The sequence below is a fragment of the Triticum aestivum genome, chromosome 7B, assembly GCF_018294505.1.
Source record: "Triticum aestivum cultivar Chinese Spring chromosome 7B, IWGSC CS RefSeq v2.1, whole genome shotgun sequence".
Lineage (NCBI taxonomy): Eukaryota > Viridiplantae > Streptophyta > Magnoliopsida > Poales > Poaceae > Triticum > Triticum aestivum.
The window spans coordinates 3108210-3128613 of NC_057813.1; the positions used below are offsets into that span (position 1 = coordinate 3108210).

The window sequence follows — 20404 nt, forward strand, 5'->3', positions numbered from 1 at the left end:
ATCCTTTCTATGGCACTGAATCTAAAACTATAGTGGCACATCTTACTAAGTTAAATGATATAGCCACCCTGTTTACTAATGATGAGAAGTCTCGTTATTATTATATCCTTAAGATATTTCCGTTCTCATTAAAGGGTGATGCTAAGACATGTTTAATTCGCTTGATCCTGGTTGTGTGCGTAGTCCCCAGGATATGATTTATTACTTCTCTGCTAAATATTCCCTACTCATAATAAACAAGCTGCCTTAAGGAAAATATATAATTTCGTGCAAATTGAAGAAGAGAGTCTCCCACAAGCTTGGGGGAGGCTTCTCTGATTACTTAATGCTTTGCCTGATCACCCTCTCAAGAAAAGTGAAATACTTTATATCTTTTATAATGGACTAACTGATGCTTCCAAGGACCACTTGGATAGTTGTGTTGGTTGTGTTTTCAGGGAAAGAATAGTCGACCAAGCTGAATTATTATTGAACAATTAATATGTTGACAAATGAAAATAATTGGACTCTTTCTGAGCCAATTCCTGAGGCAACCCTTGAACCAATTAAGCCAACTCCTGAGCCTATTCCTAAACCTACTCCGAAAAAGCGAGGTGTTCTATTTCTCAGTCCTAAAGATATGCAAGAGACAAAGAAATCAATGAAAGAAAAAGGTATTAAAGCTGAAGACGTTAAGAATTTACCTCCTGTTGAAGAGATACATGGTCTTAATATACCACCTGAAGAAACACATTGTCTTGATAACCCGACCCAGGTAGTAAAGGTAAATTCTCTCTATAGATATGACAAAGTTGCAATTTCGTCTACTAGACTTGCTAGCCAGTGCTTAGATGAATTTAATGATTTTATGGATAAACAAGCAAATTTCAACGATTATGTTAGTATACAATTAAAAAATAATGCTTATATGATAGGACGCTTGAGTGATTATATGTCTAGAGTTAAGGGTGAACTTAAACTCACTAGTAAACATGCTTCTTGTTGGGGAACTTTGCAGAAAATAAAAAAAATTCTACGGTTTCACCAAGATCAATCTATGAGTTCATCTAGCAACAAGAGAGAGGAGTGCATATACATACCCTTGTAGATCGCGAGCGGAAGCGTTCAAGAGAACGGGGTTGAGGGAGTCGTACTCGTCGTGATCCAAATCACCGGAGATCCTAGCGCCGAACGGACGGCACCTCCGCGTTCGGTCAGGGAGACGTCTCCTCCTTCTTGATCCAGCGAGGGGGAAGGAGAGGTTGATGAAGATCCAACAGCACGACGGCGTGGTGGTGGATGCAGCAGCGATCTCGGCAGGGCTTCGCCAAGCGTCTGCGAGAGGGAGAGGTGTAGCAGAGGGAGAGGAAGGCGCCAAGAGCATGGGTGCGGCTGCCCTCCCTCCCCCCTCTTTATATAGGCCCCCTAGGGGGGGCGCCGGCCCTAGGAGATGGGATCTCCAAGGGGGGGCGGCGTCCAGGGGGGTGGCTTGCCCCCCAAGGCAAGTGGAGGCGCCCCCACCCCTAGGGTTTCCAACCCTAGGCGCAGGAGGGCCCAAGGGGGGGCGCACCAGCCCACCAGGGGCTGGTTCCCCTCCCACTTCAGCCCATGGGGCCCTCCGGGATAGGTGGCCCCACCCGGTGGACCCCAGGACCCTTTCGGTGGTCCCGGTACAATATCGGTAACCCCCGAAACTTTCCCGATGGCCGTAACTTCACTTCCTATATATAATTATTTACCTCCGGACCATTTCGGAACTCCTCATGACGTCCGGGATCTCATCCGGGACTCCGAACAACTTTCGATTTACTGCATACTCATATCTCTACAACCCTAGCGTCACCGAACCTTAAGTGTGTAGACCCTACGGGTTCGGGAGACATGCAGACATGACCGAGACGCCTCTCCGGTCAATAACCAACAGCGGGATATGGATACCCATGTTGGATCCCACATGCTCCTCGATGATCTCATCGGATGAACCACGATGTCGAGGACTCAAGCAATCCCGTATACAATTCCCTTTGTCAATCGGTATGTTACTTGCCCGAGACTCCATCGTCGGTATCCCAATACCTCGTTTAATCTCGTTACCGGCAAGTCACTTTACTCGTACCATAATGCATGATCCCGTGGCCAGACACTTGGTCACATTGAGCTCATTGTGATGATGCATTACCGAGTGGGCCCAGAGATACCTCTCCGTCATACGGAGTGACAAATCCCAGTCTTGATTCGTGCCAACCCAACAGACACTTTCGGAGATACCCGTAGTGCACCTTTATAGTCACCCAGTTACATTGTGACGTTTGGCACACCCAAAGCACTCCTACGGTATCTGGGAGTTGCACAATCTCATGGTCTAAGAAAATGATACTTGACATTTGAAAAAGCTCTAGCTAAACGAATTACACGATCTTTGAACTATGCTTAGGATTGGGTCTTGTCCATCACATAATTCTCCTAATGATGTGATCTCATTATCAATGACATCCTATGCCCATAGTCAGGAAACCATGACTATCTGTTGATCAACGAGCTAGTCAACTAGAGGCTCACTAGGGACACGTTGTGGTCTATGTATTCACACGTGTATTATGATTTCTGGATAACACAATTATAGCATGAATAATAGACAATTATCATGAACAAAGAAATATAATAATAACCATTTTATTATTGCCTCTAGGGCATATTTCCAACACTTCTATGGTTACCACTCAAGCTGAACAAGTACTTAAGGCTCAGAATGAATTGCTAGATGAACTAAATAATAAACATGATTTCGCTGTTAGAGTGACTACTAGAACTGGTAAAATGAATCAGGAACCTTTGTATCCTGAAGGCCACCCTAAGAGGATTGAACAAGATTCTCAGAATAATAATCTAGATGCTCCTAGTTCCTCTAAGAAGAGAAAGAAAGATGATAGGACTTTGCATGTTTCTAGTGAACCTAATATGGAAACACCTGAGAATCCTAATGATACTTCTATCTCTGATGCTGAAACACAATCCGGAGACGAACATGAACCTGATAATAATGCTAATAATGATGTTCATGTAGATGCTCAACCTAGTAACAACAATGATATAAAAATTGAACCTTTTGTTGATCTTGATAACCCACAATCAAGAAATCAACGTTATGATCAGAGAGATTTTGTTGCTAGGAAGCATGGTAGGGAAAGAGAACCATGGGTTCAGAAACCCATGCCTTTTCCTCCTAAACCATCCAAGACAAAGGATGATGAGAATTTTGAGCGCTTTGCTGAAATGATTAGACTTGTTTTCTTACGCATGCGCTTAAGTGATATGCTTAAAACAAACCCTTATGCTAAATACATGAAAGATATCATTACAAATAAGAGGAAAATACATGAAGCTGAAATCTCCACCATGCTTGCCAACTATACCTTTAAGGGTGGAATACCTAAGAAACTTGATGATCCCGGAGTACCCACTATACCTTGCTCCATAAAAAAAATTATATTAAAACTGCCTTATGTAATTTAGGAGCCGGTGTTAGTGTTATGCCTCTTTCCTTGTACCGTAGATTTTTCTCCGCCGTTGTTGTCGGCGAGATATGTACCATTGGATGACTAGGGTGCGTCTGAGCCTTCCATTCTTTGTACCTTGCGGCGAACCAGTATGCCAGTGTTAACTGAAGAAACCGACCGTTGAGGTTAAGAACAAGGGATCTGACACCGCCATCTCGCGCCGGAGCATGCACAGCCGCCGTCGAGCATGGAGGTGCGTGGGTCGCCTCGAAGGTCTTGGTATTGACTTCTCATCCATTGATCGTGGATGTCAATGCGCATATTCCTTCTGTTCGTTTTTCCTTTGCCGATGGACGCATGCGAACATTGCCCAATTCCAGGCCACCACGAGAGATGAAACAAAATTAAAGAGCTCCTAAAGGGGGGAGCTCCTAGTTGGCGCTGTAGGCGCCGGTTCGCGCCGCTGGCGCCCGCGCGGACAAGAACTGGGCCGGCCCAGCAAGCTGCTGAGAAGCAAAAAGCGAGGGAAAATTTTTAGTGTACGAGGTTTATTTGGGAGAAAGCGGGAGTCGAACTCGTAACGCCCAACAAAACGACCACATGGGTCAACCATTGGACCTAAGCTCGGTGTGATGCTCATTTTGGGAAATCATGACTCTTTAATATTTCATACAGTACAAATATTAAACATATACTACTATTATATACCCCCCCTATAAATTCTTTGAATAAAGAAAACATAAATTGAAAATGCATTCATATAGACCATGAATTGAAAAGAAAAGTTCGCAAATTGGAAAAAGTTAGTGAGTTTGAAAAAAGTTCATCGAATTTGAAAAAAAGTTCATCAATTTGAAAAAAAGTTCATCAAATTTGAAAAAAGTTCATTGAATTTGAAAAAAGTTCATTGAATTTTAAAAAAAAGTTCATCAAACTTGAAAAAAGTTCATCGAATTTGGAAAAAAGTTCATCCAATTTGAAAAAAGTTCATCAAATTTAAAAAAAAGTTCATCGAATTTCAAAAAAGTTTATCAAATTTCAAAAAAAGTTCAGTGAATTTAATAAAGTGCATCGAATTCCAAAAAAGTTCACCGAATTTCAAAAAAGTTCATCGAATTTGAAAAAAAGTTCACGTATTTAAAAATAATTTCACGAATTAGAAAAATCACGTACTAAAGAAAACAAAAAAGGTGAGAGAAAAAGAATAAGAATAAACCAAATTGAAGAATGAGAATAAAAGAAAAAAATGCACTGTATTTACACTCGCGGGCGGATATCGTGGTGGCTAGAGCCGATCGCTAGCAATGAACCGAAGCGAGTTCGAATCACCCTCCCCGCACTCTTTTTGACCTTTCCAAAACAGAAAGGAAAGAGAAAGAATGGGCCGCCCCAGCTTGGACTGCTGCAGGCGCCCGTTTGCAAATTGCACTGTAACGGGCGCCTGCAGCGCCAAATAGGAATTCCCCCTAAAGGGCGCTCTCAGGTTTAGCTTACTACTGCTCGTAGGCGACGCTAGCGGGCCGGCCCAACAAATATTCGGTCTATCGAATGGGACTCTGAACGAGACGCGAATTGAGACAGTCATTCACTCTCTCGCTCCTAGCTCATTGGCTAGTTGACCAGTTGACTGGTTGATCGGTTGACCGTCCGACAGCAGACCATTGACTTATGAAAAAAATCATAAAGGCTTAAAAATTAGAAATGGTCGCAAATTGGAAAAACTTCATAAAAATGAAAAAAAATTCGCGAATTTAAAAAAAAACTGAAAATTTGGAACAGGCTAGCGAATTTGGAAAAAAGAAGTTCAAGAAATTTGAAAAATGTTCACAACTTCACAACAATGAAAAAAACTGTAAAAGAAATTATGAATTTTTGAAAAAGTTCACAAACTTAAAATAAAATGTTAGGAGCTAAAAGTTTACAATTTGAAAAAACATCAACATGCAAACAAATTCACTAATTTGGAAAAAGTTAGCTGATTTGATAAAAAGTTTATGAAATTTAAAATTGTTCAAAAAAAATTATAAAAACGAGAAAAAAATTAAAAGAGAAAAATCTAAAAATAAAAAGAGACAGAAAAAAGGAACAAAAGATGGAACAAGAAACTTCGGAACAGGAAAAGAGACAGAAAAAAGCAACCAAAAAGGAAAAAGCCAACAAAACCGACCCATATTCATTTTGGTTTGATTTTTTTTCCTATGTTTTCAACCTAGATTTTTCTCGGTTTCTTGAATGCTTTATTTATTCATCTATTTTTCTTCCTATTTTTTGTTTCTTTTTTATTTTCTCTTTTCTAGTTTTTTATTTTAATGAACAATTTTTTAATTCTCAAGAAACATTTCAAATCCGTGTCTTTTTTCCAAATTTTCACCTTTTTAGTGTCTTAAGTTTTTTTAAAATTCATGAAATTTTTCCAAACTTCGTGAACTTTTTCAACTTTCATAATCTTTTTAAAAATTCGTGATTTCATTTTTCAAAATTTATGAACTTGCAGCTCTAAACTTTTTCCCAAATTCGTGATTTCTTTTTTCAAATTTTATGAAATTGTAGCTCTAAACTTTTTTCCCAAATTCGTGAACTTATTTTAATTTCTACAAACTTTTTTCAAATTCTATGAAGTGTTTTAAAAAATTGTGAACTTCTATAATTTACTTGAAATTTTCAAATTCATGGACTTTTTTATGAACCTTTTCAATTTTTTCTACTATTTTCAAAAAAATGCGACTCTTTATGAATTTAAGACCTTTCTTTAGATTTATGAACTTTGTCGAAATGTCAACGGTCAACTGGTCAACCAGCCAACAAGCTATAAGTGAGCGAGCGAACTTCGCGTCTCGTTCGAGTCCCATCCGATCTAACAGAGTTTTGTTGGGCCGGCCCAGTAATGTTACCTCCGAGTGCCAGTAACCTAAACTGGTGCGCGCCGGTTAGGGTATCTTCAATGCAGCGGTGCTTATAGAGACGCTTAAGATCCTATTTTTTTTGTAAGCATCGACGCTAAGCTAGGAGATGGATTTTGTACGTGTTTTCTAAGTGTTGGACTCCTAGTTTGGCATCGATGCCAAAAAAAAAAGCACAGGGAATAGCTTGGAAACAGCCACACCTAGCAGGATTTAATTCCTAGCGCCCTGCCTTAGCGCCTGCGTTGTATTTGTCCTTAGGAGCTCCCACGGGTGCCCCCACACGGGAAACACATTTAAGCAGCGCTTATTCGCCTAAGGTGCCGAATAGGGGTTGGCTGAAAACTGTGGCCAATTTCAAGTTATTGTTGTTGTTCCTCATTGGAGTAATTGAATCGGGCCCTAGGACGGCGAGCGTTAGGCCCAGTCCCATAGAATTTTTTGGGTCTATTGATCTCGTCTATTTGCTAATGATGACTCGTTAATCACCACACGTGTCAAATCTATTTTTTTACGGGTCAAATAACTCTTACATCATCCGCTAAGTTTTCTACTAGAAAATCAGATGGATCATCCACCCAAACCGAAGGGGGATTAACACGACCCCATCTAGCTAGATCATGAGCAACTACATTCGACTCCCAATTATAATGCTCAATAATCACCTTCCCCAAGTCTTTCAACGTATTTCTGCAATCTTCAAGAACAGGAGCTGCCATCATAGCTTGTCCTTCATTAAGATTCAGAGCTTTTATCACAATGATATTATCCATTCTCAACATGATATTAGAACAACCAGCGGCAAGGCATATTCTAAAAATCCATACAAAAAATTTCTTCACTAAATTATCCTCAACATTTCAAGGTTGCCACATCCGCAACATTTCAAGCTTTGTCGTACCCGTGGAGATAAAACTCCCTCGACTATCACGTATGATCATTCCATATGAACCAATAAACTCACCAGCAGAAAAAGATGCGTCAACGTTCACTAGCCGGTGTCCTGCCAAGGCAACTGGCCATTTATTCAATCTTGGAACAGTAGAAGATTTCCCTGCTGCTCGGGCGTAGTTCAAACTTCAAGGTTAGCGCCAGTATAGCCGGGCCTGTTCTGCCTGATATTTGAACATCTTCCCCTCGAACTATCTGTCTTCTCTACCACCACAAGTAATAGCAAGCCGCTGCAATTATTTCTGGAAATTCAATGGCGTTCATGTATGTCTGCTGTTGTGACTCATCACATATCAAAAACTCACACGTGTCAAATCTACTCCCTCCGTTCCTAAATATTTGTCTTTTTAGAGATTTCGAAGGACTACCACATACGGATGTATATAGACATGTTTTTTTTTTGAGACAACCGACACGTAACACATGGCAGTGGTTGAGAGCGCGCCGTGATGAGCTTTGGCAGTCTCCCGGCCCACCAAGTGATCCTTGCAGAGCCCGCAACTAGTACTCTCATCTTGGGATAGGCTAGCAGTTTTCTGTTACTCAAAAAAAAAAGGCTAGCAGTTTTCTTGGAGAGAAGGGACACCCACCACGACGCGTGCGCGGGCGGTACTATTATAAATAATCAATCCGACTAGGGAGGGCATCGTCAACTACGCGGACGACTCGGGATATATTGCCCTAACCGCCGCACGCCGTCGATCGAGAGGGGTGGAAACCATGGAAGAAGGGAAGCAACGGCTGGTGCTGAGCCTGCCTCCCGGCTACCACTTCGCGCCGACGGACGTGGAGCTCATCGTCCACTACCTCCGCCGGAAGATGGACGGCCACCCGCCGCACCTGCCCGTCTTCAAGGACGTGCCCATCACCGACTACCGCCCGGAGCAGATCACAGGTACGTACGAATGCGCGCGTGCGAGTTGATGAAGACAGCGGAGAGAATAGATCGATTTTGATCTGATCTGAATTTGATGGGTGTTGCAGAGGTGTTCATGGACTGCGGGGAGGAGCGGTGGTACTTCTTCACCAAGCGGACCCGCAAGTACGCGACGGGCAACCGGCCGGACCGGACGACGCCGGGCAGGGGGTACTGGAAGGCCACCGGCCCTCAGCGTCTGATCCGCACCGGGCCCTCGAAGGCTTATCCGCTGGTCGGGCGCCGGAGGACGCTCGTGTTCTACACCGGGCCCGACGAGGCGGCCAAGACCGCCTGGACCATGTACGAGTACGAGAACCTCACCTCCGAGGAGGAGGCCAACGACAAGAACGCCGACAAGGTGGCCATCTAATCTCGATCGTCTTCGTCCTACGCCTTCATCTGTTCGCTTCCCGTTGATCGATCTATATCTAATCACTGAAAAACTAGCGTGTAGAGAATTGTCTCAGCTAAATTAATCAATGTACAATGTCTCGCTAACAACACGCTAATAGCATAAAATTTTCAAGGGCCGCACTATTTTGTGTAGCCTGCTATTTTTTTCCTTGAATGTAATACTAATGTCTAATGCTATAATCTGTTGCATTGATCGCATGCAGCTTGGCGAGTGGGTGCTGTGCACGATACAGAGGCAGAAGAGCCAGCGCGTCGGCGACGACACGATCAAGGGCAAGGCCAAGGGGGAAAGCAAGGCGGGCGGCAGGAAGAGGAAGGGCAAGGCACAGAAGGGAGCTGATGATCAAGTCCTCCAGATCCAGGGAACCCAGGAGGTGGCAGAGAAAGTTGATGAGACGGACATGTTTGAGTTGGAGCAAGCCAGCCGCCCCAACAAGAGACCCCAACTCATGCAGCAGCAGCATGATGAACCGCCACCGCCACCGCCATGCCCGGAAACATTGATACCAGCACAAGATTGTGACTATGGCCTAGGCACCGTGCCGCCGTCACAGGAACCGCCGCAGCAGCTCTCGGATTCAGAGATGGTGGCGTCTCGCCCTGGTGCTTCATGCTACGGCTTTGATGAGTCCATGCTGCTGTCGCTGCTGGAATATGAGACGATGGCGCCTCTTCTTCTAGGATACAACAACTACAGCACGACGCCGTATCAGCCGGCAACCAGCTACCTAGATGCTGCGGCGGCGCCTCTTGGAGCATTCAGTTACGGTTATGGCGGCGCTGCACATCAACCGGCAGGTCAACTGAACAATGGTGGGTACGCCGGCGGTCATCCCAGTAGCCTTTTGGGCACCAGCAACAGTACATATACTTACCCGCAGCAGCACTCCTACGCCGCTGGCAGCAGTACATACACTTACCTGCAGCAGCATTCACACCCAGCCGGAACCAACAAGTTGGCCCCCAGCAACAGTACATATACTTACCAGCTGCAGCAGTCATGCGCCGCGGGAGCCAACAAGTTGGCGTTGGCCAGGGGAGCGATGAGCAGCGGCATTGGTCAGGGGAGCGATGTGCAGCCACAGGTAGAGCTGTGAGACCCGCGGTAGGAGCCTAGAGAATAGATTTTTCAGATGGTCAGGGGATATATGACTTGCAGCAGAGAGCACTCACTAGTTGTCTTTAACTCGCCGTTAGGGCAAGTATTAGTAGTTTTAGTACACTTTAGGATTATCCGGAGACATATTCATATGGGATATAGTTTGGATATATAGTTTGAAGTTCATCTGTTTCCACTGTTCGTACCATGCACCTTTCAGCTTATCTTTTCGTTCAACGTAGAGTGAGTGATGTGACCAGCCATCTAAAACGTTTTCGCCGAAACAGTCAGGATTGCAATAGGGCGGTAGCTGTTTTCCAGCAAGAAAGATTGCGCAATGGCATGTCCAAAAGCCCAAAACTTGAATTTCAAATCATTCACTTGCTTCAACTACTCATGCTATTGATGCGGGAGCGTCAACTCGGTTCCTTTAGGGTTTTGAGGAGTGGGAGAAATTGTTGCAATACTATGAAATAGTCCCGGGAGCCAGGATGCATGCCAGTTTCATACGACCTGGTGGCGTGGCACAAGATCTGCCATCCCATCATCTGAGATACTATTCCTGCTGAAATCTGAAAACAGAGAGTTTCCTAGGCGATGGGTAAATAAATACTCCAAATCCTCTGGCACAGGACATATGCACAGCTCCTGGTTCTCATATATTTCGATAAAGAATACAGTACAAACTAAAACTCCAGATGCTACAGCCTAGAGGCAATTACATGTTGCAGGTGATGCTCAATGGTAGCTTGGGAGTCACTCCAGTCGAAGACGGCGGATACTGCTCGCTAGCTCTTCCTCATCTTTGACCTGGCGTACCTGCAGCTGGAGTTAAAGGAAACAAGGCCAAGGAACAGTTCCAGGGAAAACCAATTGCTGGGTTCATGTAAAAGAAAAATATAAAATATTATGAACACGAGTCAACAAACCGACAAGCACAAGAAATTATAAGAAAAATTGTATTTAAAGTAGAACTGCCAATGTCTTGAACAGCAAAAGATAAAGGATACTCAATTTGCAGGCCATCGCTATCGGAAGAAGAGAGGATGGTGCCTTTGAGGTTCTCCATAGCAGCTGCGGATGACTCGATATCCTGCACAATGAGGCCATGTCTCAGAAAAGTAAAGCTGTGGAAACAGGGATGAAGAAGCGATATTACCCCCTGTTCTATTCTAGATGTATTTTCAGAATGCACGTAAACAACCCGTTGTAAACATGAAGCGCTAATATACACCAAAATATAGTGATTTGTCATATCAAACATTGTTCCTACATTGAACTTGCGCCTGATTGTACTTTTAATTAATTAAAAGTACAAGAAAGTATGGCATCTCTCCAATTATGCCAATTCTATATCACTAACAAATGCAAAGGTATGGAAACCTAAAATGTTAGTAAGTTAAAAGACAATAAGAACCCATGTGCAACTCAAAGACAACCTGTGATGTGCCTATTGGTCATATATTTTAATTTTTACAGTGAAGACAGATCAACCGTCCACGGCATCTCTGAAGAACAGGTAAAATAACATAACTAAAACGTAAACAGCAAAGGTAGACATACTGTAAAATCAGCAAACGCTGCAGGTAGTCCACCGCGGCGACGCATTTTAAGCACGTGAAATCCAGGTTGCCTGCCAACAATAAGCAATAATTATCATTTTATTTCTTCTGCAACTTAACTTTAGTGAATATAGTAGTAGAGTTTAGTCAACATACTTAGACAAAAGTTCCTCTAGCTCCTTCTCTGTACATGTTTGTCCCAAATTTGAAAGAAATAAAGTAGAGCAAGGTGGAATTTTGTCTGGCTGATCCTGTACAATCAATGTCAGGTTATAAGAAATTGACAAGGAAAAAAAGCGAACACTGCACGGGGAAATCAAATACAGTTTTATATGGTTATAAATTGATATGCATCCATCATTAAAATATAGCACCTGTGCACTTCAAAATTCTCCAAAAACGTATATACAGAACGTGTCACAATATGTGCCGTTAAAGAAGACATGAAGAAACCTGATAAAAGCATGTGCACTGTCTCACGTACAAACCATATTCGTATTTAAAACATCTATAGAAAAACATGTTCAAAGTAACCCAGTTCGTACAGATACACCCTTTTTCAGATGGGTAGATAAATCGAGCTACTACATGATTCTACAAGGCATGCAAAATCTACATTGCAAGCGTAATATGATCAGCCTCTTCTAATAGTCGTTAAACAGAAATATGAGCATGAACACAAGTAACATCATGCCACAATATAGAATGTGAGAAAGCATGCTACAAAAACATGCACAACTGGTTGCTCTGTTTCACAACACTGCCGCAGTGTATATTAGTTTTACAAAGACGATATAAGATCAAAGTGTGATGAAGTGAAGCTGTGACACAAAACTCACATTTGAAGAAGAACGCCCCTTCTGCTGCTTGATCCCTGGTTCACCACTGTCCATCAAAGGAAACATCAATCAAATATCATCAACAAATCCATGCACAATCGGCAGACATAAGAAAAGTGGCTCACTAGCACTAGTGTTTGATTAAGATTAATGCCAAATTAAGAAATATAACTAACTTAAACCATGAGTAATGCGAACTACATGTCAACCTTTGGTCCGTGGGTAGCTCGTTCTTGTCGCTGGAATTATCATTTTCTTCATCCGATGGTCCATCAGATCCATCCTGTCCTGAATGTTTGGTCGCCAACAACAACAAGAATGTGCAGGTGAGATACACTATATTGTAGTGATAGTGCGTTGAGAACCCATACTGCAACCGGCATTACTTTTATTTACATGTGTGCGCAAAGTCATCCAACCGCTAAATTGTTTCCTACTGGGGGTATACCAAGTGCAAACTCTTACTGCTGCTAACAAGCCAATACTCTTGCTAGTTATTTTATGAAATCAACTCAAATAATTCTAGAGAAAATAAAATGAAGAGGTACCCCTCAAAGTAATCAAATATCAAAATTAAGTGTTAACACTCAAATTGTGCTCCTCAGTGAATGGAAGCCATGTTGAACAGCAAATTTCTAGCCCTTCCTAATTTCTCTTATAGCAAGTTCAGTCTGAATGCGGTTTTTCAGATTGCACTACAGTGGCTTGCTAGCTATGTGGAGTTGAGGACCAACTCCCTTACAGATATGAGATATTATCAAATAAATATGACCATTACCATCATCATTGCCTGATACATCATCATCACCTTCATCACGGTTGTTATCATTGTCAGAATTTTCCTCTGTTCGAACTCGCTTATCAATTACTCTGTAGACCTCACCACCACCTAACATGAAAATTGTAATCCATTGAATGGTGTGCAAGTTTTCAATAGCATTTTAATTGGGGAAATTGATATGATTAAAAAAAATAGCAATAGTAGTGCACAAAAAGTACCTCCATGGCGTTTGCGTGAATTTGACTTAGCTAGCTCAATGTGCAAGCAATCACCGTTATCAGGATCAAAAACAGATCCCTAAAATGGAACACAATGTCAGACCGGTGCTAATGACAATCAAGTGATCAACCCTATTGATACAGTTATGAGGCCAGAACACAAGATTGAGTAGGTAATCTCTTTCTACTACCGCATACATCGAAAATGTACTTTATACATCAGAGGCATTTGTAGAGCTTTTGGCCTACTCATATTGTCAAGGTTTGACAAGTAAAAGCATAAGAGTTTTTCTAGATCGTATTTATGGAAATCCAGTCTTTGAGTTTTGATTCCATGTAACTAGAGCAAGTCAAGTTTCCTCGGAACAATTCTCATTGGCTTCATGTACTACTGTGAAGTGGCACATGATTTCATCATTCAATATCAACCTACTGACGCAAACCAAGCACCTTTTACACAACAGACACTGTCAATTTGTTACTCAGCATATGGATTTTAATAGTGACTAAAGCTACTGCATTAAGACCATTGTTTATAAGGCATCGACACTTAGGCAGCAAGGCGCCCTGGCAGTGCCTTACAATTATGCCCACCTTACGCACCCTCCTAGGCGTCAGGGCCATTGGTGCTCGCCATAGGTCTCCTTACAGCCTTATAAACAATGATCAAGACCTGCTGCTGAATTTCTAATACAATGATTGAACTGAGGATGCCGGCAACGGCACAATACTTGGCAGGGAATTAAGTATAACGAATTTTCCTAGTTCATATCCACATTAGCACAGAGAAATTCTACACAGGACAAGCAGGAAAAAACGCAGAAGGAACTTGACTCGCAGTATAACTCACATTTAACGAAGCCATTGCTGCCAAGGCAGCGTGATGGGTGAAGAACGACACAAATGCAACAGCCTGCAGCACAAGAATTAATATACGGCATCAGAAAAACAGGGGTATGCTCAAATCTAGGTAATGCAACATACACCCAAACAGGGGAGGTGGAAATTGTATCTATCTTGCCGCTACCGCGCCTGCTAGAGAAAATTGGATTAGTCTACACTACTCATACAGAGTCGAGTCTAGAGGGCAAAGACGAAACGGCCGAATCGAAGGGCTCTGCCCCCAAATGCCTACGCGACGCGAGGGTTTAGTTCGACTGAAGGGCAGGGCACGGCTTAGGGGAGGGAGGAAGGGGGGGGGGGGGGGGGGGGGGGGGGGGGGGACCTGGTTGCCGCGGCCGGTGTACTCGAGGAGGCAGTGGTCGAAGCCGGGGCGGCGGGAGAAGAGGTTGTGGATCTCGCGGGGCTTGACGTCGTCGGGGAGGCCGGCGACGAAGAGCGTGACGACGCCCTGCCGCGGGTCCGCGTGCTGGAGCGGCTGCGGCGCGTACAGGTGGTAGTAGGGGTCCCCCGCAGGCGGCGCGGCGGGCGGCAGGTGGGGGCGGCGGTGGGAGAGGCTCATCTCGGCGGTCGCGCGGCGCGGCGGAGGGGAGAGGCGCCGCTGCGTGCGCTTTTTCTGCTGGAGGTGCTGTGGAGATTGCCACGGACCGGTTTAGACGTCTCGTTGGGGCTCTGTCTAGTTTAACCCCGGTTTTTCAGCACTTCTTGCTGTCCGGCCAAATTTTTTTTATCGATTAACCTCTACGAGTTTGCTCATAAGACAATCTAAAGGCTCGTCAGTCTAACTAGAACAAACTTAATTACCAAAACTAAAACTAGATAGCACATGTCCCACCAAGTACTCTGACCGAAGCAGCATTTGATCACCGTTAGAGAGTCAGATTGCGCTTTAACCCGCAGGCTAACTTTCTTTCCCCAAAGAAAACGGTGCGACAGATTTTATAGTAGAATGAAATGAATGGACAGGACCAAAATTCTTGAAAGAATACAAATCAAAAAAATCTTGAAAGAAGAAGAAATATGTGATATCAAAAATCCTCTGAAATCTATCCTCAAAAGAAAAAAAAATCATGTGAAATCTTCCTTTAATAAATAACTATTCGAAGCAAATATGTATCAACTGGATACATGTATTGAACAACTGCATCCTAGCTGAGGTTTAATAAATTAAAATACTTTGGATAACATTGGAGGGATCATAGAGCCACGTAGAAAATTGAGAGAGAAAGAGAGAGAGAGAGGGGCAATAGGGGCCCCACACGCACCCTACTGTGCCCAGGGCCAAACCGCGTGGAAGGGCGTGTGGAGCCCACATTCACCCTTGTGGTTTCCCTTTGGAGGGTAGTTGTTCACCCAAGTTATCAAAATGTAGCAGTTTTCATATTTTTTGGAGTTACGGATCGGACAACCGATAAAATGGTGAAATGTATTTGATTTTAAGATACACAAAATACTCCTTTGAAACAGAGATCCAACTAGGGGAGACTCTTGCCCTTCCATCACCATTGCCTTGAAAACCAGAGGAGAAACACCCCTCTTTCATGGGCGAAGGCCAAGGAAGAGGGGCCTCATATGGGTGCGTCCGAATGTGTAAGTTCATCTAATGCCCCTAGAGGGTATGTGGCGATTAATGTAAAAGGCAATTAAAGGATTAACTTGAAATGGCTGGACAACTACATTGTCTTCATCACGCTTACGGTTTCTATCTTTTCGCTTCACTTTACATTTTGTAATCTTTTTGTGGTCTGAAGAACTTCCTCGTCTTCTTTCTCTGTGATTGATTTGAAGACCTTGTTGCGAACTACCTTATTCCGCTGCCTATACCATGTTCTGATCTGTGTCCACTCTTGTTGTTCTCAAGGTTGTATGCTTATTTGTTAGACTCGAGTATCTTACTGCTACTTAGTTATTCTTTTATCTAGCTTGCTCATGCCTCTGTCTCTGTTGTACTAGTTTACTTCCTATAAGACTTCTGCTATCTTTCTAGATTTCCTCTATCCTGTCATGCAATTTCGTTAACTTACTATGCTTTTCTTCGAAGAGCTTGCATTTTCAAATCAATTGTCATATCTCCCATTCATCCCTCTCTGGTCGATATCTGAGCTTACAGGATATCTTTGGGGACACCTCCATAGTCACCATTACCTTTACCATAAAATATCTTTGTAATACACTAGTACACGTCGGTGCTATACAAACGGTTTTTAACCCCTTCAGCGACAGTGTTTGGAACCGTCGCCAAGTGAGTGTGGGAGGTAGGGCTCCTTCCCACACGACCCAGAAATCATCGGGGATATGCCCTCCTGGCACACACGCTCGGCAAAATGAGGTCGTGTGTGACCGGCGAGCACTCAAATACAGAAATACATACAGTAGTGCTAAAAAAATACAATTATACAGGCAAAATCATTTTCGGTCGTAAGTACATCCCACACAGTCAGTCACCGGTAAACGTTTCCGTTCGTATATACATCCCACATAGTCACTGCAAGGAAAACGTTTACGCAAGGTGGCGTAACGCAAACAGTTTTTAAGAGAATGTCGTGTGTGATTGTTCATTGATCCAATACGGTTTATTTCTAGAAACTGTGTGCGTTGTCTGAGGTCATCGCCCACGGTGTTTTCTCAAGAACCTTTGCAATAGGAAAACCCAATTAGCAAGCTAATTGGCCAATTAGCAGGCTAATTGTCCTATTATTAATAATCCATTTACTCATCTAATTGACATTCATATTAAGCACATAATATATTCCATTTCCATATTAAGGAAGTAGGATTTCATAATTGAAATACATTGGAGTACAACATGATATAGCTTCAGCACTCAGCTACCCCATCACACAACTTGTCGTGGAATTAACACGTCAGATGTCCTTAGTGTGAGGACTTAGTCGCGAGGCCAACTCATCTATGTGGTAGCTTGAGAGGGGTTGAGCGGAATCGAGAGATGCAACACAAGACAAGGGTTTAGACAGCTTCGTGCCCCGGGAAACATCATCCGGTAAAAACCCTACATGGTGTTTGAGGCTAGATCTCATTATCATCACGAGGGAGTCGTCGTAAATCGGCTCTCCTCTAGTTGTGTCTAGCCCTAGAGATTGTTTCTTGCTTGTCCCTCTTTGGGGAGCCCTGCCCCTCCTTATATAAGTTGAAGGGGCGGGTTACATGTAGAGTCCATCTTGGACTAAGACTTAAACTATTTTGACTTCCCTTCCTGGCTTCTTAACGTCTGCCGGTTTAACATTGTCTGCCGGTTTAACATTGTCTGTCGGTTTAACATTGTCTGCCAGTTTAACATTGTCTGCCGGTTTAACATTGTCTATCGGGTTATGATTGACTTAACACGTGCCGGTGCTACCATCCGTCTTAACTCTGCCGGTTTAACACTCGACGGTTTACCGTCTGTCTTAGCCATCTGTCTTAACTCTACCGGTTTAACACTCACCGGTTTACCAAGTCCCTGCCGGATTATGACTCCGGTCGGGTCATACCACGTGGTATATCCCCGACATTAGCCCCAGTTTAATTTGGATTTATCCATTTTAAACTGATCCTGATCATCCTTAAGTCCTTGTCACTTCCTTCTTCTAGAAAATCCAGTTTAATAGGCCAGCTTCATAATCAACTTGCTGACATTGGTTTCTCATAGAAAATATATTGTGAAGAATAACTCCTTTGATTCAGCTCCCAATGCTTAAAAACAATATTGGTCCTTGAAATACTCATCTGATCTTCAGCCGGTTTAAGGACGTAGAACTTGCCGGTTTATCATCGCCAAGATCACCGATTTATAAATATTGATAGCACCGGGTCATACTTGTAGTTAACATCCAGCTTGAAAATATACCTCTTATATGCCTATCACTTGTATCCCCCAAATCTTAAGAAGGTAGCATAGCAACAGCTTAAGTGCTTCAATATAAATATCACAATCTTGAAGAAATCCAGGTTGTTCATCCCAATCACTAGTCAGAATTGAGTATTCCACATATGTAGCCCCCAAGTGTCGGGTTGTCATGCTTGCAGCAACCTGAGATTTGTAATTGCCCGATGCTCATAAAAACTTCAACCAGTCTAGCCCCCAAGGGCCGAGTCATTATACAATAATGAGCAGGGACTTTGTAAATATAATCTTGTAAACTTTGAACAGCAACGTGTAGCCCCCAAGGGCCGACTCAGTAAGATAATATTCAGCTGGGACTTTGATATATACTTCAATGAAAATAACATCATATGATGTAACCCCCATCATGGGGCTTGAATCCACGTCCACAAGGTTAAGAGCCTTGTGCTTTACCAACTGAGCAGTGGACCTTTCAATGTAATGGATAAAAAGCTTTGTACCTTGAATTGTTGACAGGAGAAATTGGTAGCCCCCAAGGGCCGGCTCATTATAATGTGATGAGTCGGGTCTTCAATAAGATGAGCAAAAAATGACTTTGCATTAGCCCCCAAGTGTCATGGTGCATGCTTGCAGCGACATGAGACTTGCATATTTGATGTAACCTCAACTTAAATAATGTAGCCCCCAAGTGCCGGGTTGTAAGCCTGCAGCAACTCGGGACTATTCCTTCAATTGTAGAATAAATCATATCCATATTGACAATATGATAGCCATTGTGCTAAAGCGACTTTGAAAACCTTAATCATAATACTGGTTATTGATAACCATAATAAAAATCCAGCCATGTTGGCTATTTGACTAATATACCCAATGATTTATAAGAGCATAATTCCAATGGCGCAATCCAAATATATACTGGCGACTTATAGTCCAAAGCCAGGCCGGGTCAATAAACACTGGTTTATAAGTGATTATGTACTGACAACTTGTAGTTGAAAGTCGAGCCGGGTTAATGAACATCGGATTAATTTGATGACTGATAGTCATGCCGGGTCAATAGATGCCGGTTCAACATAAAATTTATCAAAAGAGAAAAATCTTGACAAAGGCAAATAAAATCGTGTAGTCGAGGCTTTTCAAGGGCTTCCAAGCCCAAATTCGAGGCTTTTCATGGGCTGCCAGGCCGCTGAGTTAAACCATTTGACAAAGCCTTTTAAGATGGGCCTCCAACTAACCAATCGTCGTTTTAACTTTGACAAGTTCAGGGTCTGTATAAGATTGACTTGTCAAACGTTCGGCGGGTCATGCCGAGATTACCTGGATAGGAGTGGCTTACTTGATGAAGGCAGGTTAACCCGGGGTTTTAGGTGAATACACCAGGCTTCCAAGCCATGCTTGATAGCATATTACAAGGGTCCTTTCAAAACTCTTTGTTGCATTGCACAAAGAGCCCCCAAGTAACTTTGTGAGCTGTGCTCTATGGGTGCCTATGTTTGAGTTGTGCTTAGCACAAACTCTCTTTGGCCCATGGGGTGTGAAGCTCCCAAGCTTTGTTGTGCGTGATAGCCAGATTAATGGACAGGACTCCGCTTTGCAAGCAGAAGCCCCCATGTGATATATTTCTGAGTTGTGCTCGCCGGGTGCCTATGTTTGAGTTGTGTTGTGCAACAAACTCTCTTTGGCCCGTTATAATAATATTGGCTTGATAGTTGCATCAAGAGGGTAGTAACGCTATGTTCTCTTTGGTGAACACACCTATGTTTGAACAGGATGCCCCCAAGTGATCATATCAAGATGAGCCCATAAGGCAGGATACCCATGTTTGAACTGTGCGTCAGGGCAGCAGGTCCTCTTCGGCAACCTTTAACTTTTTGCAAGAGATAAATTCTTTTTGAAACAGTATTTTGAACCGGCTATCGAGAGCTTCAAAGCTTTGTGGGAGATAACTTCCCTTAGCTGGATATTAAACCGGAATCCTTCTTTTTAAGTCGAAAATTTTCTGACGACCTTTAAATTTGCACCAATATGCGGTTTAGGGTCCTGCATTAGACAACCTTGCAAGCCGGAGTAATTGCTCTTTTAAAGAAAGCAATATATAATATAAAAATATACTGGATGGATATCACCTGAATTCCAGATGATCCGAAATTTTTTGGTAATCCAAAACTTTTTGATAGTCCGGCCGAAACTATTTTTGATAATCCAGAACTTTTGAAACGGAACTTCTTGATAATCCGGCCGGAACTTTTTGATAACCCGGCCGGAACTCTTTGATAATCCGGAACTTTTTGATAGTCCGGCCGGAACTTTTTGGTGATTCAGACAGAACCTTTCATCGAGGCAGTCGGAACTTTTTGGCGATTCAGACAGAAACTTTCGTCGAGGCAGTCGGAAGCTTTCGTCGAACTTTTCGATCCCTGGAATAGCGCCCTCCAAGAACTCAACACCACCGTGCCCGGGCCCCACGGTGGGCGCCAACTGTCATGCAATTAACACGTCAG

At 43.1% G+C, this 20404-nt stretch overlaps 2 protein-coding genes across 2 annotated transcripts; one reads left to right on the forward strand and one right to left on the reverse strand.

The window, feature by feature from the left end:
* The first annotated feature begins 7931 nt into the window (after positions 1-7931).
* On the forward strand, positions 7932-9945 carry LOC123159450 (NAC domain-containing protein 71). Its single transcript, XM_044577290.1, has 3 exons — positions 7932-8222; positions 8312-8604; positions 8864-9945. The coding sequence occupies exons 1-3, from the start codon at positions 8048-8050 to the stop codon at positions 9755-9757; spliced, it is 1362 nt and encodes a 453-aa protein (XP_044433225.1). The 5' UTR covers positions 7932-8047; the 3' UTR covers positions 9758-9945.
* A 387-nt stretch (positions 9946-10332) lies between these two features.
* On the reverse strand, positions 10333-14723 carry LOC123159451 (uncharacterized). Its single transcript, XM_044577291.1, has 10 exons — positions 14385-14723; positions 14010-14072; positions 13160-13238; positions 12939-13049; positions 12370-12448; positions 12161-12206; positions 11478-11572; positions 11323-11392; positions 10770-10852; positions 10333-10578 (listed from the first exon to the last, which is right to left on the reverse strand). The coding sequence occupies exons 1-10, from the start codon at positions 14619-14621 to the stop codon at positions 10548-10550; spliced, it is 894 nt and encodes a 297-aa protein (XP_044433226.1). The 5' UTR covers positions 14622-14723; the 3' UTR covers positions 10333-10547.
* Positions 14724-20404: the final 5681 nt, after the last annotated feature.